The sequence below is a fragment of the Agrilus planipennis genome, unplaced genomic scaffold (assembly GCF_000699045.2).
Source record: "Agrilus planipennis isolate EAB-ADULT unplaced genomic scaffold, Apla_2.0 scaffold307, whole genome shotgun sequence".
Lineage (NCBI taxonomy): Eukaryota > Metazoa > Arthropoda > Insecta > Coleoptera > Buprestidae > Agrilus > Agrilus planipennis.
Window position 1 is genome coordinate 42,648 of NW_020439004.1, and position 24,234 is coordinate 66,881.

A 24,234-nucleotide genomic window follows, 5' to 3' on the forward strand; every position below is an offset into this window, starting at 1 on the left:
ACAACTCTGATGTAACGCCAGCTTTTTATACTTTCGCAAATTAACCATCTAAACCAACCTTATAAATATCGGTAATAACTACAACAAACTCGTATATACTTTTATTCCACGTATTATTGCCGGAACTTTCCTTGGTCAGGACCTAGATCGTCAAAATCAAGAGGTTGTCCGTTAATAATAACAATCGGTTATTACGTCAAAACATGGCCGGTCTTACGGTGACGCTACAACCAAGTTGTACAGTATTTTTCAATTACTTATTTTATTTATTTATTATTACATAATTTTGACAGCAGTATTTTGTATTTAATTAAAATAGTTTAGGAAAATAAATATATAGATACTGTATAATACAATTACTTGTAATTTTCGAATTGTTCGTATCTTTACTGGCTAATTATGAATGAAAACTAAAAAACCACTGCTGGTTTGTTGTTTGACACCCACTTTGAGAAAACAAAACGAACGAAAATCTTGACCTCAGCATCCGTCGCTCTAAATAAAAATGCTTCCAAAATTATCCCAATCTACCACCTGAAAGCGTCATCCCGAAGGACCAAATGAAAGCGATCGCGGCATGGGAGGGCCAATGGGACGTAAGAGCAAGAGGGAAGACAAAGGATCGGCGGGGCCCATAGGAGAAGTCCCCTCTGCTTGAAACTTGGCACGCGTCAACATTTTGTAAATATAGAACAGCTACCACGTTTCTTAATCTCAGTTCAACAGAAACCATTCCTCAAATCGTTTTGTCAAAACCGTGCGCTCAACAAGCACCAACAGCCACTGCGACGACCGTACTCAACTTAAGTCGCATCCAGGAGGCCCTGCCTAAAAAACACCGCACTGTCAACGCAAACGAACATCGACATCGACTCTTTTTTTACGTCAAACATTGTGAACATTTCTTCATTAATACAAAAAGAAACTGTCGTTAAGTGGTTTTTGTGTGCTAAAAGTTGGAAAGCATGCCGCGTGCTTTTCTTATCACGCATCGCAGATACAATTTAGAGAAAGAAATTGAACAGAAAGGTAAGAACCTGTTAATTCATTACAATGACATTATTAACTTCTCATTTTATAATCTTTAACCATTTTAAATTACTTTACATGTTTTTATCTAATCCACATATAATTTCTTATACGTAAACTTGTGAAATATTATTGACCACATTGAGATTAAAGTTTGATCTGCATAAAAAGCAATATTATATTATTACAGTACCAATAAGTAAAATGAAACGAAATTGCGCAAAGTAACATGCTCCCTAATATTTTTCTTTCAACCCCAATTTGTGCAAATATAAATACATATTTTCGGAAAATCATCGAATGTATTAGATACAGTACTATTAAGTGACATTAAGCTTTTTCAATTTTATATCGTTTTTAAATAGTTAATCTGGCTTTGTTTGTTCGTTAATTTAAACTTCAAAATTAACATAATCTTTTTTAAAACTCTTGGATAACTAAAGTCAGCAGCAGACAGCAGTAGATAGCGATGTACTGCCATAACCAGATACTTATATATAAATAAACAATTCTTCATTAGTTTTTTGAAATTACTAAAACTTGTATGATAAAAATTGTTTTGGTTAGAAAACGTATATGCAAAAAAGTTTTTACCTTTATTTTCAATTACTTACACTGACTCTATTCAAGGCATTTTGTACATTTTTTTCTACTACTACATGCTCATATCATATTCCTACTTCCTGGTAAGTGCTTTTCTAAATATATTTGACGATAGGTGTCCATATTGTAAAACTAAGGCGTTCATAATAAAAGCTAGCGTGTATACGAGATGGCTTTTACCCTATTAAAATGTCACCACGATACTCTTTAGCAGCGGATATAAACTTCAATGACTCTAAATGTTTACAAATAATCTCGCGACTGGCATAAAGCACATGCTGGATGCGCAAAACTAATTTTCTTTACATAAACTAGCCTTAATTGAATGGAAGAATGCAAAAAAATGTTCGATTTTATGAATGGGACTGAATTTAGCAGCCGAATAGTAAGAGTTCTTCGAATCCCATTAACAATTTCATAAGAAAGAACTTATGGTTGAGAAAAAAAAAACTATTGACACTGTTAAATGGGAAATGATGCTAAAAATACTTAAGAATGTAGGGGTGAGATATAGGGATAGAATATGGAAGAGAGATAACAAGCAGTTATAGAATTTGAGTAACATCGTAGAGAAGTAAACATTTTAATTCGAGGACAGGACAGCGTTGGGAATAGACATAGGTACAGGGACAAATGATTAGCTGATATGCTTAGATTAGCAGATGATATAGCAAGTATTTGCACCCAGCAAAGAGGCGTTTGGTATCTCTCTTCTCTACCTTCCAATAAAGTGACGAAAAGCTACAAGAAGTCGCTAATTTCCGTTATTTAGGGAAATAGATAATTCCAAAGGGGAAAAGCGCTAGAGATATAAAGTCAAGAATTGCTCATTGTGGGGTCGCTTTTAACAAAAAGAAATCACATTTGTGCTCGCCATCAATTAATTTGGAAATTCAACCACTTCTCTGTATGGGTGATGAGATTCGTGAACGTTTTGGAACGAGAATGTTATGGAAGTTAATAGGAAATAGACGAGATAGTTAGAAATATATTAGAAGTAGGACTAAGAGTTAAGAGGAGCAGGTGTAGACGTAGATTAGATAAGTTAAAAGAGTAATTAATCGCTGAAGTACTTCTTTCCGAACTAATTTGCAATGGTCAACCGTGGAAGGTAACGATGAGTTCATCTTCCGTGCATTTGTTTTCATTTCCAATTTTCGGTTGTAGATTTTTGCAAAATGTGTTATTACATTATCCTTTTTAAGTAGTTATTAAATAACAATTCATTTTAGATGACATGGACTGTCTTTCCTTGTTTGTCCCTGTTATTATTATATTTTTTGCCTTTCTTGTCAAATTACTAAGAAAATAATTGATTATGAGGAGAGCTTTTATACAGATTGCATTAGGGATGTTTAAAAGTCGGTTTTATTTAACGTTGCGTTTACCATAATTTCTTTTACTGATGTAAATTGAAACTTATTAAAATCGTAACGTGTGTTCGCTTAGCATGACCATATGTTACATTTTTTTTTAAATTTAGAACATTGCTCTGCCCAACGCACGTTTCAATAACAAACAGTTTTTTTCCGGAACTGAACTATGTAATACTTAACTCTTTATTTATTTAAAGAAAACGTTAATTTATTATTCAACAAAAATATTTATCTATTTGGTACGTTCCAAAAATTTGTCAATGAATAGTGAAAGATATTTCCGGTATAAACAAATGTGTACTGGGAACGTAATTTTGAATGAAACTGAACTGTAATTTTTTGGATAAGTATTTACAAAAAGGTATTTCATACATTTGTACTTTGTAATTGTTATTGAAAGTTAAGCTAAGCGAGAAAATAAAATTGAATTGAAAGTGTTGAATATTCCTAGAGATTCATTGGTGATTATTTTAATTAAATTAAATATTAGTTGTTGATATATATACTTTTCTTCGATTTTCAAATGAAGTAGGAACTTACGTATTTGATAATTATTCAGATCTACAAATGAAAATATCTTTAAAAACAGAAAAATACAGTTTAAAAGATTTCACATTTTACTAACTCATGCTTGATGGGTCAATGTTTGGAGAAGCATATATATGATGCAGCAAACTAATAAAAGGTTTGTGAAATGCTTTTTTTTATGATTAATGGTGGGAACTATTCAGTTCTCAAAAAGGTTTTTATTACTGCTGAAACAAAAATGGGTTTGCCCGAAGGAATCTGGTCTCCGAGTAGGTACCTGCATGTATTTCCCCATCACTTCGAAGTTTTGAGATATTAAACACTGAAAAGAGGAAAAAAATGTTGTTTTAAACTATTTTCAAGGGTCAGTTTCTATTTCCAAAAGTTTTACTCAGACCATCATTAATCCCACTATCGCAAATTACAATTCTTTGCCATTAGTTTTCTTTTTGAGATATCATGTTGATGCTCGCGTTGGATACGTGAAGTCACTCTACGTTTGGTTGATGCCAATCTTAAAACTAGTTATAAAAACATCTATCTGAACATACCACCCAGTAGTTAGTTATTGTACTATTATTTAATGTTTTTATCTCCAGTGAAGACGTTTTATTTTTTATTCATGCTCAGTTGAACGAAAACATAATTTCGTTGAGCTTCATCAATTAGTGCACATAACGAACTTGTGAATTCTTAATATTTCGATGAAGAAAATTCCCATTTTGATGTTCATAAATGGAAAGTATAGGAGACAAATCATACTTTATGACACAGGGGCGGCCTTAGTCATTGGAAGGTTCCGGGCGGGTAAATTTTTGCGAGGCCCTTGTCTTTGTGGAATTACTTTTAATGATGATACTTGAAAAATGCAAAGTGATTCATAAATAAGTTTACAGTTTTAAAATTGTTTATCAAAAATTAAAAAAAAATTGATAAAAACAAAGATAACAAATTTGTGGCTTCTTTTAAGACTATTAACTATTACTACCTAATATTTTTCTAATTGGATTGTTGCGCGAGTGTGCGAGGCCCCTGCAAGAGCGAGCCCCCTGGCGGTTGCCCTGTTCGCCACCCCCAAAGGCCGCCCCTGTTATGACAGCATCAGCATGACTAGGTTTTCCCAAAAGTCTGCTATAATGACGAAATTAGATTTGCAATGTATCAAAAGCGTTCGTGTCTCTGGGATAAAATTAAGAGAGAAATTATCAGATATTTCAAAGGTAATAAGCACGCATTTTTTAGGATTGTTTGGAGTTTTTCTCCATAAATGTACAACAGGGATCATATAAATGATAATAGTATCGCCTAGTTTTATTTTGGTAGATAATTTTTGAAAAATAATTAGGCGCATTTTGCGGAAATATTTCAATAAGCGTCGTTGACCGTTGAGTCATCGAAGTGAGCCACCTCGTGCGTCTCTATTAATAATTCTCTATTTTAGAACTCAAAAATAAACCGAACCACACGCACTAAATAGATTACAGGCACATAGGTACACTTAAAAGTGTCGGAAAAGTGGCTCATGCGCCACGACTTATTTACACGGGCTACTTGTTGTCCATACAGTTCGGTGGTGATGGCGACTTGTTGCGAATTGGCAGGATGCCGATAACACCTTACGGAGCCCCTGCTTTTGGCCCAAATAATCTCCTTTTGGCCCGAGCAACTTCGAACGGCCAGCTCAACAAGTGGGGCATGGGCCGTTTCTTTTTTGACGAACAAGTGGTTTTATTTATCCTGTTTTTTTTTTAAAAAGCACGATTTCGCCGAATGCCAATTGCAACTTGATATATCCGCTCTCAAAGAATTTTGAGTTGATACTAATAAACAATTGAGTCAATTGGGTCAAGTTTTTGCAAGTTACGTTTAATCGAACTACAATTTTTCTTTATGTTTTTAACCATTCAATTGGGGCAATCGTTCAGCATGTAGCTCAAAATTAGTTTGGTACTGTGGGGTCAGAACAATATTACTAGAGACGCACCAGGTGTCAGGTAATAGTGATAAAGAGCAAAATTGATCTTGGTCTTGAGGAAATGGAAGAACAACAACAACAAAACCAAGACTGTCTTTATACTAGCAATACCAAGACTTAGACCGAACGAATACGACCATGACCAACACAAATCAAGACCGAATATGCAAGACCAAGATCAAATAGGCAACACTAAATAAAAAATTACTATTTTCGGTGGTTTTATGAGTTAAAGTATTTGAAGCAACTAAAATCCAAATGGCACTCTGTTCCTGGTTCCTCAGCACCCTGTACCCGTCACCCGTTAAGAGCACTATCCGATACTAGTCTCTAGTCTTAGAATTAGTTGTAAACAAAATTTGTTTACTTTTCTTAAAAGCGTTTAAATGCGAAAGTCTTGTCTCATTTGCAATAGTTGAAAGACACATTTTATGCAGGTTGACAATGATTCAGTGGATTGCGTCAAGTCGGTGGTTGAAAACCTGGCAACAGTCAGTTTCAGTAGCACAAATATATATATATCTAAAGGTTAATAGCTTATTACTGCCAATGATATGTATTATGCACAAATCTCTTACGTCATCAAAAGTGACATGTCAATAAAAAGACGGATATCTAGATTTAACTTTTTTATTACGTTTACTTTGGATTGAAAAATAAAAAGGAAGGGCGTTTCGCAGATTACATTTTGTAATTTTTTACGGTAAAAATATTTTTAGACAAATTTAATGACAATTCTGTAGAAGTTGTTAATAAAATTACAAAACTAACTAACATCAAAAACCATCAGGTGCTTAATAGCGATTTCTTTGAAAATTTTCGAGATAAAAATTATTAATCAATTTAGTTTATATACCAGAGATGTGATTTATTAAAAATACTTGCATTTAAAATGCAAATAAAAAATACCTACTTTTATATTGCATTTAAATACTTTTTTGAGAAAAGCATTTTGTATTTTATTTAAAATACTTTTCTAAGCGTATTTTCTATTTGTAAAATGCAAAATACATTTTTTCAGTTAAAATTTTTGTTAGTATCACCGATCAAACATTATATAAAATAGTGAATGAAAGTTGCTCACATTGCCCATTGGAGGTATTAGAAGTTTAAAAAGTGGACAAAGAGACAGTCTATGAATGCCTTCTAATTCTTTAACTGAAGAGAGCCCAAAAAATTCTAAACTTCTTGGAAATGGATAATCAATCGATAATTCTATCAAAGTAATGTTGGATTTCCTTTTCTTTACAGAAGAGAGTCCTGAGAGAACGGTAAGTTTAGCTGAGCCGTCAAACGACGACCTGATGGGTCTTTCAGATAACAGTTCGGAATGTCCGGACGAACTCTACAACCTTACCAAACTCGCCGAAGTGAGTCTAGCTGCGGCTGCAGGTCAAATTTTAGACCATCCTCACCTTTCCACCAACCATTGCAAAAGAGAAAATTCGGATCAAGAAACCTACACATACACCCATAAGTTGTTTGACAAGTCGTCCAGGGCCTCCAGACCACATCTTGCAAAGGTTAGTGAGTTTTCGTTGAATCCTGAAACCTATCTCAATTTCCGTCTCAATAAAACGATTTCATAGTGTAATAATAGTCAATCCATTAGTGGTTTTAATGACTTTTTGAGTGTACCCGGTACGATCTCATCTCCGAAAAGTTATGAGCATCTTCTAAAGTGCAATCATAGTTTGACTATTTTGAGAACAGATTCTGGTGCTAGGTTTGATCCAGGCGTTGATTGGCATCGGGCAACTGTTGCGTGAAATGGCAATACGTCGTTTTAAACACCATGTTTATGACGTACTTTAACTGAAATAGCAAAGTAAAATGCACAAATTTTGTTTATTTTCAATTAATCCCACTTGTTTCGTTGAATTGAAACGGAAGCAACTGTAAACATTTTGGTCATTTTTGACGCGCACATGAATCTCAGTTTAATTCCATTAATCATTAAAAACATTTATTTATTTAAAATAATATGAACGAATGGAAGGTTCAACAATAATTTCTTTTTAAAATTTTGATTTATTACTTGGAATTTCGATCTGCAACTCGGAAGTTCGAGGTTACGGTAGATAAAGACAACATGAACGAAATGAGTGAGTATTAAGTCAACTGAATCGCAAGAAATCAACATTTAAATTCGAGTGACAAGCCAAAATTTCAAATTACAAGTCGATATTTCAAATTGCAAGCGGAAATTTCAAGTTACAAGTCGATGGGGTCGTGATGATTTGCAATTTTTTCATCCTTCAAAACTTATTCGTAAATCGTAGAGGAAAATTCGTGTAGAATAAACCAATCTTAATCACAAGAAATCTTTTGTAGGGGGGTAGATTAGCTTTTGTGACGTAATATTTGTTAGGGGGTCGTTAAAAGCTTTATTTTCATTTTGTGCTTTTTGTTTTTCCTTCTTCATGTCAAGACTGTAGTTTCCCTTTTTTTATCTCCTCAAATAAAAATACGTTAGAAATTTCAATTTTTTATTAACACTTATTATCTATTTTTCTACATACTCTTATAAATTAAAAGTTGACGTATGTACGTTTTATACATATAATTCTTTCCCAAATAGTAAATTTTATTTCAGAACGAAAGCAATCAACAAAACGTTGTCAGTAGTACTACCGGTAACAATACTCAAAAGACTGTTTCGGAGACTTCTCCTCAATTAACTCAATCATCCTCAAATAATTCCTCCTCTTCAAATTCGGATCACCATCACGATTACGAATGTAGCGATTGCGGAAAAAGGTACAGCACATCCAGCAATCTAGCGAGGCACCGGCAAACCCATCGAAGTCCCGGTGACAAGAAGGCCAGACGCTGTCCCCATTGTGATAAACTTTACGTCAGCATGCCCGCGTTTTCCATGCACGTCCGCACGCATAACCAAGGTTGCAAGTGTCAGTATTGTGGGAAATGTTTTTCGCGACCGTGGCTACTTCAAGGACACATAAGAACACACACTGGTAAGTGAATTACGAAATGTTTATTATTAAGCAGTTTTCTGTTTGAAAAAAATTTGTTTTTCAACTTTTCGGTTTTGAGCGAAAAATCGTGATTTTCAACTAAATAAATTTCTTTAAAAAAAGTTTTGCTAAATTGCAATAATTTACGAAATTTCAAGGTTAGTGATGAGTAACATTGGTTTTGGTCTTGTAGTCTTGGTTTGGACAAGACTAATAATATAAGACCAAGATCATCTCCAAGACCAAGACTAGAAGACTACTTAAGAAAGATTAAGACGAAGTCTTGGTATTGGTCTTGCTTTGCTCATCACTGTTTAGGGCGTTCGTGTTTCGTCGACTTCGTTCCATTTATATAAAGTTAAAATTTATAAAAACCAAACTATTTTGAGTGTCATAATTATAATAATAGTGTTTTACTGAAATACTTGTTTTTTTTGACAATGAAGTTGAAATTGCTTGAGAGTTTTCAAGGTAAGTCAGAGTTGACCGATCGTTTTCATTGCAGGTGAGAAACCATTTAAGTGCACCGTTTGTGGAAAAGCGTTCGCAGATAAGTCGAATCTTCGCGCACACATCCAAACGCATTCGAACACGAAGCCTCACATTTGCGGGCGTTGCGGTAAAGCGTTCGCGTTAAAATCGTATCTTTACAAGCACGAGGAATCGTCCTGTATGCGGATGAACGGCAGCGGTCGCCGCAACTCGCGCGAAGACACGCCGGATAAGAATTCCTCGTCTCCGACACCTGTCATAGTGTCGGTCGGTTCGCGACCGCCGGAAGACAAGATTTCCTCGGTTGTCAGAAGTTCGGAAAAACTGTTTGTAGCCCATGATCGTCCGGTACGTTCGCCCTTACTGTACAGATCGACCGTCATATCGCCCAATCCCGAACGCATTTTATACTCGACTATCGAGCATCCGTCTGTCATATTGAACGCCCATCGGTTCAGTCAAAATTTAAAGCTGGGAGGCGGAATCGTCCAAGATCAGCCGATGGATTTTTCATCAACCACGGGCAGAGACAACTACGACAGGGGCGGCTATCCCTCTGGAAGTGATTATTCCACAGGTTACGCGATCGGTCTTGCAATTGCAGTCTAACGAAAATCATTTGTGTTAAAAAAAGATTGCGTTGCCGGAAGGAGAAATGTGCGTTTTCGTGAACAGTCCGTTTAGTGGACGAATGGTGCCTTTTAATGTCCCGCGGACGCATTTTCGATTGTTATATTCCGTTTTGGGACCACAACTGAATCGCTTTGTCAGCCGAACGTAGCAGATCTACGCATATTGGAAACAGGTACTTACAAAAATTACCTAATTTATTATTTTATAAGACACTAACAGACAAACAAAAACTACGATAATTACTACAAGTACTTTTGAAAGCTTGTAAAGTGATATTAAGATATTTATTTTTTATTTGATATTATTCGTTGGCAGGAATTGTAGTAAATTAGTTAATGTACGTACCATTAATTAAAGAAATACTGTGTGTGATGTTTGTGCCTTATTTCAAAAAAAAAAATTAATAATATTATCACTGTGAATTAAAGTGCCATTATTCAAGTAGGTAGATGTAGATTTTATAGTAGTTTAAATTATAATTTCTTTAGGTCTTTGTGTTCATTTTTTATAAGTTGATTTCCTGTCCTCAATGGCAGCTTGGTCATTCGGTTTATCACATGTTTCCCTTTCGTATTATTTGTTTAAAGTTCGTGTACATACAGTAGATGTTAAAAATTTGACCATCACCAAACGAAAAATGCTAACTAAATTAAAACTATTTTAGAAAAATTAACAAAACGTCTTAATTAGTGTATGCATTTAATTATACATATTATCGAGTGAATATTTCAATGAGCAAAATTTTATAGTATTATACGGAATACTCATTGTAATCGAATAAATAATAACGTGTCTTACTAATAAAAATTAACTTAATGTTATCAACATTTCTGTGATATACGATACGTAGGGTCCTCATGAAGCTATAAGGATCTCTACAAGACCAAATTGCAGAGTAATTCCGTACTGTTTGATTTAAATTACAGCGAAAATTCTGGCGGTAATTTTGGTGGAACAATTTATTGCTAATAATGTCAGCTTTGCCGTGTAATACTTGCCTTAACAAATTAATATAATAGGTACTATCTGTTAATTATTAGGGATATTTTTTATACATATGAATAAGGTATTTATGATTACGTAATTTGATGGCTGAGATGGTATATAAAAATACTATTAGCCGATAATACAGGGTTTGTTCTCTAATTTATTTATCTATTATTATTTATTTATTCGGTAAATTTTAGTTTAGTTTTGATAGGAAATTGATCTCAATCAATGCCAGAGATGAGGAATTGTTTTTTTTTTCAGACCTTCTTTAATTAGGTAAAAATGTATCTAATAACATATATTTCGGTTAGGGGTGTTAAAATATTACGTAAGGTGACAGTTTTTCTTATTTTTGCTGACAGAAGTAGTGGGGGGGTGATCATAAGTCATATGTCTATACGATTTCGTTGAAATTTTGGTGTTGTGCAGATCACTATGCAGAACAATAATATATTTATATATTGAGCCAGGAAAGACTTTTTCTTCATAGTTTCATAATTGAAAATCAAAACTAGTTGAACTTATCTTATCTTAAACAAAACAAGCACCCGGATACGACAATACTTACTTCGTCAGTGTTGTCTTTACCTTCCGTAACTATATAAGTAATTCTAACCAAACCAAACTTCATGCTTTTACTTGGTTTCTTCTGATCATAATATTACGGTATCTATGCTAAGAAATGCATATAAATATATTCTCTATCCAGCATAGTGAACTGCACAAAATACAAAAATTTTAACGAAATCGAAGGTGCGTATACCAATAGAGACCATTAACAAAAATTCTTGTCTAGCAAGAAAGGAAAATCCACAATTTTCTTAGTTTTTTATAGCGTGGTCGGAAATTTTTGCTGATGAAATACTTGAACGTTTTCTTAGATAATAAATAGTTCGTTAAAATTTTTATTAAATCTGTTTCAAAATTGTTTTATGAAAATAATTGCTTGCATAATTAAAGAACAACTAAATAGATTTCATTTTTATTAAACGTGTTGTTTATGTTTTATAGTAAAATGAAATTGTTGGTATAGCCTTTATTATCTTTTTAATTATTGTCAATAAAAACCTAAACCATGCATAATAAATCGTTTTGTATACGTAATATATAACAAAAAAAAAACAATTCTCATTTTTGGCATCAGGATCTCCTTCTTCTTGTTGAGTGCAACTAGTCTCAAGTACACTTTGGACCACTTTCGAGTACGCGATCAGAGTGTACGATAAAATAGTCAGGGCTTATTTTTTTTATACCTTATAATAAATAACTAATATTACTAACAAATTTTAGTTCGGTTTCTACCAATAGTTCTAATATCGGCTAATGATATATTGTGTGTCCCTAGTCATTTATTATTATTATGATTATTATAAATAATTACATAGTTAATGCTACCTAATTACGCAATTAAATCCTAAATAAGGAAAAGTTTTAAATTAGCTGCCGGACTTTATCTAAAAATTCGTGGAATTGAATTTATTAGTTTGAATACATTTTTTTGTTTTTGAAATGGAGTAAGAAAATATTATGCCAATTTCTTCGCTGGTTTTGACTTTTCCTTTTTGTGAAATGTACATATACAAACTTTATTACTTATAGCTGAAGGCCAATGGTGCAATATTAGTTGTAATTAGATACCAAACTTACGTGTATAATAAAGCAATAAAAAAGCTAGACATAAACCGTAAAGTGTTGTGAAAAGCAGCAAGAATATTTTAAAAACTGACAAAATTTTAATTAAACATAATAACAACAAAAAGAAAAAACACAAGGTTTAGTTAATTATTTTTGGTATGATTTTCTTAAAATGAGAATATAAAAATATAGTAAATCTCACAATACTTCTGAATAAATTTTTTTTTATTTATTCTTGCTTTTCATTCATCACAATCGGTTCTATTATTTATTTATAGGGGTAGTTTTACGGTAGTTTCCATTCCTTAGTCGTTAGTATTTTTCTATGTGAACAGTGTTAAATGGTAAATAGTTTATTCCTTTCGATTAGATGCCAAACACGTATTTCCGAAAAATTTTAGTATTTAGACTTTACGTGTTGTATGTACATTTTCTGATTTTCACATTTTGATTGTCTGTATTTGTGCTCTTGTATGTTTGTTAATAAAACAGTGGAAAATATATTTTTTTTATTGGAACTAAACAATGTCGCGCACACTTAGGGCTAAGAGGGTTAAAGGTTTTGGTTTCCCCAGGATGCACTTGGAAATACGCAGATATATTGTGAAAGTTGAAGGATGTGGGTAGTATGAAGGCGTAGAAGATCCAAACATATTTTTTTTAATGTTTCGAAGTGTAACTGATAACAACTTCCCTATTTTAAAAAAATGGCGATAAAGGTCATAAAGGAAACCTCTGCGCAAAATTTCAACTATCTAGGTCCAAAGGTTTAGCCGGGATGTTGATGAGTGGGCCAAGAAATTTCTTAATATATATGTAAATATACAAATTTTAAATATTTAAATATTTGAGTATAAAAGAAATTAATATTTAGTCTGTTCGATACTCAAGATCAAAAACAATTAACTAAATGTTTTCTTATTTTTTAAACGGTCTTTTAATTATTACTTCATTTTCCTTTCTATCTAATAAAATTAATCTAGGTACTGAGCTTTTGTCTACTGAACCAAAACAAGTAGTGGTGGATCATGTTACAATACATAACCTTTCACCTTCAGTTTACAAGCAACTGCTTTGCTGAGCGGACGGTTAAAAGCTTGACTTCTACGTTCGATAAAGGAATTCGTCATTCCGCTGTTATCTAAACTAGATCATTTTGGTTTAATTTGCAAAACAATTTCAAAATTTTCGTCAAATATGTTTTTATGTGTGTATGAGCCATCAACTTAATAGAGAACAATTTAGCTGCAAAAGTCCATTCCAAGGAAGCGACTACATTTTGGCAAAATGAAAGGTATGTGTTTTTTTGTTTACTTATGAATTTGTTAAAGACAATTATGTTTTATGTTCAGACAGAAATTTATTTGGATTTATGTAAAATAAAATAAATTTAGTAAAACTCTTCGTGTGCCTATTTGAAAATATCTTTTGGAAGATTAAAGGACTTTTCATTATTTAGGCGTGTTTTAAACAATTTTTATTTGTAAATGAATAGTTTATGGGTAACTGATGGATACGGTACGTAAACGTTCACCCTCCCCTAGGAGCATGAGCCCATCCCATACACGAGGCCCCAAATGCCTACTTTTGCTGTACTTTTACGAGCAGTTCTGAGCTGTTAAACTCGCAGAAGTTATGTACCTATAAACTACTTTTTTACAAAACAATAATACAAATTTCTTGAATTTTTTTCATTCTCTTGTCATGTAGCATCCCTTCATTGTTGTGACGATTACTTATTAATTTAGTTTATATTCATCGATTGAAAAATTGCAAAAGCTTTCAATTTGGACAAAGTAATACATACGATCATTAAATAATTTTGAATTAACGAAAGCGTAGAGGATTATGTGAAGTTGAATACTTATATGCAGTTTCAGTTTGCGTTATATTGAGTTAAATTTCTATTCAAGTTAGGCTAAAATTTTCATTTCATGAGCTTTAGCCACCGGGCCCATTCGTAGTTACCAGTAATTCAAAAAATTTATAAATTAAGAAAAAACATATTATTATATATGACCTCGTCGATGAAGAAATTGAAAAATACATTGATATACTGGATGTTCTATTTAAAAGAATAAGATTAGGTAATGTGCAGATTATATAAGACACTGTATAATTAAATATATGTTCTGCGTCTTGTTTGCCATATAATTCTGTNTGTAGGATATAATGTTCAACTTTCTGGATGAATATACTTGAGCAAAGGTTTCTTCGTTCATTTTATAACTTACCGCGGATGTTGCGTTTATTTTTAGTTGGAAAAATCCGTACTTACCGAGCTTGCAATTTAAGTCCGGATGTTTAAAACCAACTGCAGCACAGATACCACACTAGAGGAAACGTAACTTTACTGCTTGAACAGGGGGAACCATAAATTACACCGTAAAGGTAGGCACAAATAACGTAAAGAACAAGGGGGAGAGCCCTAAGGTTATTTTCTTCCTCTTCTTGCTCATACGGTAATGATATTAAATTTAATTTGTATAAGGGTATGCTTTCTTGTCATGATCATATCTTAAATGTTGGAAAAAACCCATCTAAAATTAAATAAAGTTTGTCAATAACTACCATACTAGTTGAATTTCAAATTTAGTTTATATAAGTATATTACGCAGTAAATTAAGATTGTGTTATATTGTTGGTTGTAAGTATAGATGCATATTTATTTTATTATTTCCCGTTTTTAATTATTTATTTTTTATCGTTTTCATGTTGAAGCAAAACTGTTTAGTCATAATTGCTTTTATGATTTTACAGTCATGAATCATCTTTGGTAGAGATGATCAATAAGTATATTTGTAAAAAGTTACGAAATTGATTTATGCATTACTTTTCTATTATTTTTTATCATTATTTGTAGCATCTTTTCGTAGTTTGCAACAAAATGTTCCATGCATACATAATAAACAATGTAGTGGTTTTCAATGCATACAATTTGAATGTGAAAACTAATTTCCAATTAACTTAACCTCAGGTTAATAAGGGAAAATTGTGTGACAATAGTAATAAATTTTCCCTCATTTATCTGAGGTAGTATGCAGTGCGTAGAAAACTGAAAATTCACATTAATATTTGATATTAACCACTATTAAATGTCAAAGTATTTCATATAGAATAAGCATACAATTTTGTAACTACGCGTTTAATTTTATTTTTAAATTTAGAAAATCTAATTTGAAGAAAATGGGAAAGTTAGGTTTTAATTCGCAAACAAGTGATTGCAACTACAACTTGAAGACCCTCAGATGATACTTTATGAACAAATTTGACAGCTTTTTTCCTATTTTAAATTTTTGTTGTGAATTTGTCGAGGTGCGTGTCCAACCAGTCTTAGGACTGACGAACTTATGATGATGATGCGAATTTGTATCAATGCGACTTCAATTTTATTTAAATATTAATATCATTTACATTTTATTAGGCCGAATCATGTCGTAGAACTAATTATAAAAGGCATTAACAACAGTTGAACACAATTATGCCATTAAATTTTGATAGATATTTTTTGATGATGATAATGACTCCTCTTTACATTATGAACATTCTTTACAATAATTAATCAAAACATATTGATGTAATTATCCTTTATGAACACTTCATCTGTTAGAGTATTTGAATCATTAAATTAGGTGGAACTGAGTGTCTGCAAACTGTAAAAATAAGCAAATTCGTTATGTGAACACGTTTAATAACATGTGTTTCTAAAACAGACCTCATGGAGTAGCACGTGCCGTCTTTATATCGCCTGAATAACACCTGAACCACGCACGGGCGGGTCAAGTAACTGTCTGACTAATATAGGGAGGAAAAAGCAATTAAGATACTAATGGATCCACTGGAATGTGACTTACTGTATATTAGGACTGTCAATTCCAAAGCACAAAAATTTAATGAAGTTTACTGAAAAAAAGTGAATGATAATGTGTTTGAATAAGGATTTTGGAAATGGTAAACGGAAAAAGATTAATTGTTTTCACTTTGTTTTATTTACGATTTGTTTAATAACATTCTGGAGATACGAGGGTGGATTGATAAGTTTCCGGCCTAACCAAGAGATGACGCCACTAGGCCTACCTTGAGGTGACATTCTATAGTACCATCCTTGGATAGCTTGTAGCTATAGTTTCAGCCCGATCTCCTTGCTANTATTATAATTAAACGCATGCAATAAGGTGCGAGTGTACTGCATATTTAGAGATAGGTGGAAGGAAATCCACGACCATTAAAGACATCTGGATAGTTTTATATGCCCTTCTAAGGGCAAAGAACTCTCCACGAAAAAAAAAAAGAAACAAAACTGTTCCACTTTAAATACCGGAAACTACTTGTTTTTGTACGATACCTACCTGTATTTCGAGTAATAAACAATCCCGTTGAGGATAATGAATTTTTATATCAAGTATACATACCGACCTATGTTAGAAAAGGGTTGAAAAGGGGTGGTGTGGAGTTACGTCATTTTTATTACACCACTAATTTGTCACCAGGTTTTACTTTTTCTTGTCATAAAATGCTTTAAAATGATGGGAACAAATTACTAATTCTAAGCAGAGTGTATTTCATTTTGAAATGGGTATCTCTTTATTACCGGAAATCCGACTTGTCGTTTTTAGAATACCTCGGTTAGAACATACTAGATACTAAATAATATTTTTTATTAAAATATTGTTTTATAATTATAAGTTGCATTTACATTTATTTTATACTCATGAATTTTTCTTTTTCTTCCATTTAAATTTCCCATTTTACATCTCTTAACAACTGCATATTTTTTTTCTTCTTCTTCCCAGTACCTTGTCGTCCTATTCTCACTTCCCAGTCTAAATCTTGCTATCAAAACTAATTCGTTTTTCTCTTTACTCTTTTAATATTTTCTTGTACTTTTAAGTTTTTCATTTTACTTATCAATGTCATTAGTCCAGCTCTTTTCATACACACTGTAATTTTCCAGCTTCTATATGTAGTGCTTGATACCTCATCCCCTTCCCATTGAAAATTTTTCTTTCCTTTTTCCATCTTTTCTCTGTGATTTTCCTTTCCACGGTCTTTTTTATATAAGGTCTTGAATGCTTTCAATTCATTTTATTTCTTCCCTTTAACTTTAAAAATTCTGGTTTTCTATACGCATATAATAACGTATATAAAGATAGGAGATAGGTATCTAGGAAGTCAGATAAGACAGGGCGGAAGGAGTAGTAGGGTTATAAAGCAGAGAATAGCGCAGGATCAAGTCGCCTTCAATAAAAATGAATCGATGGAAGTCAATAAGCAATAGGCGAGATAGGTTGGTAGGATACCTTCTGAGGCATGCAGGTCTGGTAAGAGACATATTAGAGAAAGAAACAAGAGTTAAGAGGAGTAGAGATAGACCTAGATTAGATTATTGTTCGCAAATAGTTAAGGATGTGGGTTGTTCTGGTTTTGGGGAAATGCGAAGATTAGCTCAGGATAGGAGTGGAGTGGACTTAGACCTTATGATGATGATACGCACATAATGCCAAAAGTTTTTGGCATCAGTGTCTTTTTTCCAATCAAAACGGGTGACAAAGGCAAATAAGGAAGCATATAGAAAAATTATTTGTTGCTGAACTGTAGAAACTATAACATAAAAACAGAAAATACGTATTTTGCACTTAGCATTTAAAATATAAAAGGGAAATCTATTTTGTATTTTACATTTAAAATAACAAATTAAAAAAGTATTAGCATTTTGTATGTAAATACTTTTAAAAAACCATTTTGCACATCTCTATACAGTAGATAACTGTTCACAAATATTTAAGGATGTGGGATGTTCCAGTTTTAGGTAAATGCGAGGATTAGCTTAGGATTGGAAAGAGTGGAGGTGCATGTCCAATTAATTTTAGAACCGACGACCTTCTAATGATGATATTATAAGTGTAAATGAATACTAGTAAAATTACTTAGTTTCTATCGATTTACTTTAATTACTAAATCAAATTAATTCAATTTTTTTAAATTCGGAGATAAGAATAATAAGATCTGCAGTTTTAAAAATGCGTAATATTCTTTTAACACACCTGGCATGGAGAAATGGACGTATTCTAAAAATAATGACAATTTTCAAACTCCCTTGTTTGAAGAATCTATTTTGAGCACCCTAACAGATCTTATTGGTAGACACCATTTTCCACCCTTTTGAATTGCATCACAATTTATTACCTAGTGATTTATTTTCGCAGTCTGCATAAGAAATTACGAAAAAGTCACGACACACGACTATTTTAAGAGCTTTTACTACCTTAAAAATTTAAATTGACAAGAAGAAAAAAAAGATAGTCAGTAATTCTTCACTAGTAACTTTACAGAGTAATGTCTATTTCTTAGGTCAAGCTTGTCCAATCTTTTCACGGAAATTGACGGTACGGTACCGGTGAATAGCTCCTTAGTCACCGGTACATTACCGGTAAATAGACGTATCGGTTTTTTAAATACATAGGTTTTCACTGCTTTGGCCATCATAAAATAAATAATTTTGATAAACTATGATAAAGGCAGCGAAAAAAAAAAGGTTAGAAGCGTTCGAAATGTGGTGTTAGAGGCGGATGATGAGGATACCGTGGATAGAGAAGGTTAGAAATGAAGAGGTATTAGAATGAATAGGAAAACAGAAGACTTTATGGAAGTCAATAAAAAATAGGCGAGATAGGTTGGTAGGACACCTTCTCAGGCATGAAGGTCAAGTCAGAGACAAATTAGAGGCAGAAACGAGAGTTAGGTAGGGTAGAGGTAGACCTAGATTAGATTACTGTTCGCAAATAGTTAAGGATGTAGGATGTTCTATTATTAGGGAAATGCGAAGATTAGCTCAAGATAGGAAATAGTGGAAGTGAGTGTCCAACCAGTCTTAGGACTGACGACCTTATGATGATGATGATCGTTACAATTTGACTGGGGGCTCACAAAAAAAAGGTCATTAATGGAAATAATTGGAAAAATCGAAAAAAAACAAGTTCGGCTACTCTCATCATAATACTATAAATGACTAAAAAAAAAAGATCATTTCGGCTGTTCACTTACGAACTTGAACTGTTCGAACAGAGTTATTATCTGAATCGACTGGAATTGACTGGGTGCCCAACCCAAATCGAATGGGTGTCCAACCCAATCGAGTGGGTGCCCGGGCATCCGTGGACCCCCCTCCTTGTTGCGCCCCTGATGATGATAATCAAAGGATTTTTCAGTAGAATCGAATTTTATGAATGAAACTGTCGAACGTGCTGTAGTATATTAGGTATAACGTACGTAAATAGGAAGTTCTTTACAAGGGTCACCTGTTTCAACGTCTGGCATAGCATCAATTGTTTATCGAGTAAGAGGATGCTGTAAAGTAAGCTCTTCGAAAATAAAATCTCGCGTGTACACTCTCGGTTGCTATTATTATAATTAAACGCATGCAATAAGGTGCGAGTGTACTGCATATTTAGAGATAGGTGGAAGGAAATCCACGACCATTAAAGACATCTGGATAGTTTTATATGCCCTTCTAAGGGCAAAGAACTCTCCACGAAAAAAAAAAAGAAACAAAACTGTTCCACTTTAAATACCGGAAACTACTTGTTTTTGTACGATACCTACCTGTATTTCGAGTAATAAACAATCCCGTTGAGGATAATGAATTTTTATATCAAGTATACATACCGACCTATGTTAGAAAAGGGTTGAAAAGGGGTGGTGTGGAGTTACGTCATTTTTATTACACCACTAATTTGTCACCAGGTTTTACTTTTTCTTGTCATAAAATGCTTTAAAATGATGGGAACAAATTACTAATTCTAAGCAGAGTGTATTTCATTTTGAAATGGGTATCTCTTTATTACCGGAAATCCGACTTGTCGTTTTTAGAATACCTCGGTTAGAACATACTAGATACTAAATAATATTTTTTATTAAAATATTGTTTTATAATTATAAGTTGCATTTACATTTATTTTATACTCATGAATTTTTCTTTTTCTTCCATTTAAATTTCCCATTTTACATCTCTTAACAACTGCATATTTTTTTTCTTCTTCTTCCCAGTACCTTGTCGTCCTATTCTCACTTCCCAGTCTAAATCTTGCTATCAAAACTAATTCGTTTTTCTCTTTACTCTTTTAATATTTTCTTGTACTTTTAAGTTTTTCATTTTACTTATCAATGTCATTAGTCCAGCTCTTTTCATACACACTGTAATTTTCCAGCTTCTATATGTAGTGCTTGATACCTCATCCCCTTCCCATTGAAAATTTTTCTTTCCTTTTTCCATCTTTTCTCTGTGATTTTCCTTTCCACGGTCTTTTTTATATAAGGTCTTGAATGCTTTCAATTCATTTTATTTCTTCCCTTTAACTTTAAAAATTCTGGTTTTCTATACGCATATAATAACGTATATAAAGATAGGAGATAGGTATCTAGGAAGTCAGATAAGACAGGGCGGAAGGAGTAGTAGGGTTATAAAGCAGAGAATAGCGCAGGATCAAGTCGCCTTCAATAAAAATGAATCGATGGAAGTCAATAAGCAATAGGCGAGATAGGTTGGTAGGATACCTTCTGAGGCATGCAGGTCTGGTAAGAGACATATTAGAGAAAGAAACAAGAGTTAAGAGGAGTAGAGATAGACCTAGATTAGATTATTGTTCGCAAATAGTTAAGGATGTGGGTTGTTCTGGTTTTGGGGAAATGCGAAGATTAGCTCAGGATAGGAGTGGAGTGGACTTAGACCTTATGATGATGATACGCACATAATGCCAAAAGTTTAAGAAATGGTATTATCATCACCACCTATTGTATATGGTAAGCATGTAAGAATCCAGGGCTCATTAGGACCTAGCTACAACTTCAAAAACCTATCTTAAAAACGTGCTTTCTCAAAAATTAAAAAGACTTTTAACCCTCATTAGCTTAGATTTTTCACACATAATGGGTAACTATTTTCTTACACATACGTCGATAGACAGAAGAAGATACAATCTCGTATAAGTCGAAGCTCTTAATCAATTGATAACAGTATATGCCATATCGTATACCTATACTTAAGAATTTATGTTAGTAATTGAGGAGATTTCATCTTTTTCTCTTTGGTATAAACCGACCTGGACTCGGAAAAAAACGTAATGACGCCCCAGACCTTCATATTTCAAAAAATGTCCTACCATCCTATCTCTCCTTTTCTTTACTGACTTCCATAGCGCTGTCTGTTCTCCTACTTCAAGTAAATCCTCATTTCTAGCTACGACATTTACATCACTCACTTACTACACCACACTTCAAAAGCTTCTGGTAATAACCCATGCAAAGCAATAAAATTATATAACTGTTTGCAAGAGCACAGAACAAATTTCTTTTTGGTAAAAGCGATTCGACCCTACGCTATTCATTGTTTTATGGGTCTACCGCTTTTTTCATCTTGAGTTCATGTCCCCACTTCCTAGATATCGAAAATCGACGACTTCTTCTAGTTTTTACAGTAATCATTGCTCTACAATACCCATATGTTTAATTTAGTTATTTTTTCCTTCATACTCTTTTACCAATACACCTTCCATTTTATTATTTAGCAGATTAACTACTCCTTGCAGGACACTAATACATACTGATGCGTCAATCCGCAAATCTTAGCATGCTGAACTATTAAGGTGGTAACTATTTAGGGCACCCCAGCTGAACTGTTTGTCATCTACATAAATGAAATTTTGCATGTAAGATCTCATTTTATATGCACCAAAACATTTTTATTATGCTATAGGTACTTTCTTTTGGCCTTTACAATAAAATGGGGATGAAAATGAGTTGTACGATTAACAGTTTCTTCTTTAAAACATACATTTCAAAACTACGTAGAAATCTGTGAAAACTGAGACAGGGGCATTTAGCAACCATTAATAATACTCAAAATTATATCTTTTAACTGTTATTAATAAACGTAATATTTAATGAGTATGTAGCACGCCTTTGGTGGAATTTATTTTAAGGTGCAATTATTATAAATTTTACTTTAGTATCTGGAGAACAAAAAGTTAACTTCTTTCGATGATTCTTTATTTCCTGTAGGATATAATGTTCAACTTTCTGGATGAATATACTTGAGCAAAGGTTTCTTCGTTCATTTTATAACTTACCGCGGATGTTGCGTTTATTTTTAGTTGGAAAAATCCGTACTTACCGAGCTTGCAATTTAAGTCCGGATGTTTAAAACCAACTGCAGCACAGATACCACACTAGAGGAAACGTAACTTTACTGCTTGAACAGGGGGAACCATAAATTACACCGTAAAGGTAGGCACAAATAACGTAAAGAACAAGGGGGAGAGCCCTAAGGTTATTTTCTTCCTCTTCTTGCTCATACGGTAATGATATTAAATTTAATTTTAATATCGTGTACCCAACCTATTTTAATTAGTTAATATTAATTCGGCTATAACGAGTTAATTTTATAGCTTCCTTTTGCAACCCCTTTTCTCTGAAAACCCTCTCAAATGCGAAGCTGACTCGACCATAAAGGGTTTCGTACCAAGACTAATAATCAAACAATAACAAATTGTGAATTTCCTAAAAAAACTGTAAAATATAGAAACTAGTTGATGGTGAACAAAAATAGTCTTGGTCTTGCGTTTTTGTCTTGTGTTGGCGCACTCTTGCACATTTAACACCAGGGGCGGACTGGGACTATGAAAGTGCTCGAGAATTCTAGGAGTCAACGGCCCTTTAAAGTCGAAAAAAAAAATAACGCTGATTTTTTGTTTATGTATTAACTAAATACACTTGTGTGCTTCTCTCCTATGTGTTGAAGATTATCATTCTCGGGATTATTGGATTAAAAAGCTTATGTTTAGGCATGCAGGGGGCCTGTATCATGGGGGGGGGCAACGGGAACTCTCCCAAACTCCCTTATTTTCAGTCCGACATCTCATCGTGAAAATGCAATTCACTAAAGGATGAAAAAAAAGACTCCAGTGCAGCGTTTGAATGACGAAATGAAATTTCTTACAAAGGAATGAGTTCTTCCTAGATAATTACTTTTTTTTTATTCAATAGGCACAGAATTACTGTTATTAAATGCGTGAGCATTGTGGGTACTTGTTTAAATTACTTTTCGGATGTTATAGAAATTCCACCAGGTAATAAATCTTTTTAGTTAGATTTTTTGGTAATTTTTAAGACAGAATGTACATTAACGCCAGCTTCTTCCGATAGTTAGTATCAATTTTAAATGGGAGTTGAGATAAACTAGCTCTAGCATCACCAAGTAACATCTGTTTTAGAAAATCTAGGAAAAGTCAAATTTTCTCGAATGGTTTTACTGGCCAAAAATTTAACTGTAAACATTAAAAATTCAGTTCAACTATAATGAAGTCTGGCATTCAAGGGAATCTCAATAATTTTTTTCTTGGAAGACCTTACCCATATTGTGGACAATAATTTTTTTTATTTCTATTATCAATTGTTAACGTTCGAAATAAAATTTTAGTTACGATCCTGGCTGATAACTGGTAATTTGAATGAATCTGTAACATATATTAAATCAGACAACAAATAAACAAACTGTTTTTAGGAACTCAAAATTGTCCTCTCTATTTTTGCACTACAGTAATATAAACTGGAACTACCCCTCATGCGGAGTGGTAAATGTTCACGGTGTTAGTAATAAACAGTTACTGCTGAAATTTTCGTAAATAAGTAAACCTAATACGATTCCCTGGAAGAAAAGAGTTGATTCAGCGTTACTCTTGCAGAATACTAAGTGTCTAATAGTTAAAAGCCAGCGTATGTGCTGAAATCTAAAATGTAGCAACGTATTGTATTTATCTATCCACACAATAGTTCTGCAAAGAGGAAACCCGTGTTGATCTTTTTTACGATCACATTACGCTTCTGTTAATTTTACTACTACCATTAAATAGTTAAGAGGTTTCGATCTCTAATATTTAATTATAATATATTGTATAAAGCGCTAGAATACAAAAAGAAATTAAGAAGACTTTAGGCGTCT

General features: G+C 33.1%; 1 protein-coding gene across 1 annotated transcript; it reads left to right on the forward strand.

Annotated features, from left to right (window-relative positions):
* Positions 1 to 510: 510 nt before the first annotated feature.
* Positions 511 to 11,726, forward strand: LOC108742448 (zinc finger protein 426-like). The gene is made up of 4 exons (XM_018477665.1): positions 511 to 1,029; positions 6,763 to 7,034; positions 8,108 to 8,489; positions 8,995 to 11,726. The coding sequence occupies exons 1-4, from the start codon at positions 966 to 968 to the stop codon at positions 9,588 to 9,590; spliced, it is 1,314 nt and encodes a 437-aa protein (XP_018333167.1). The 5' UTR covers positions 511 to 965; the 3' UTR covers positions 9,591 to 11,726.
* The last annotated feature ends 12,508 nt before the right edge of the window (positions 11,727 to 24,234 follow it).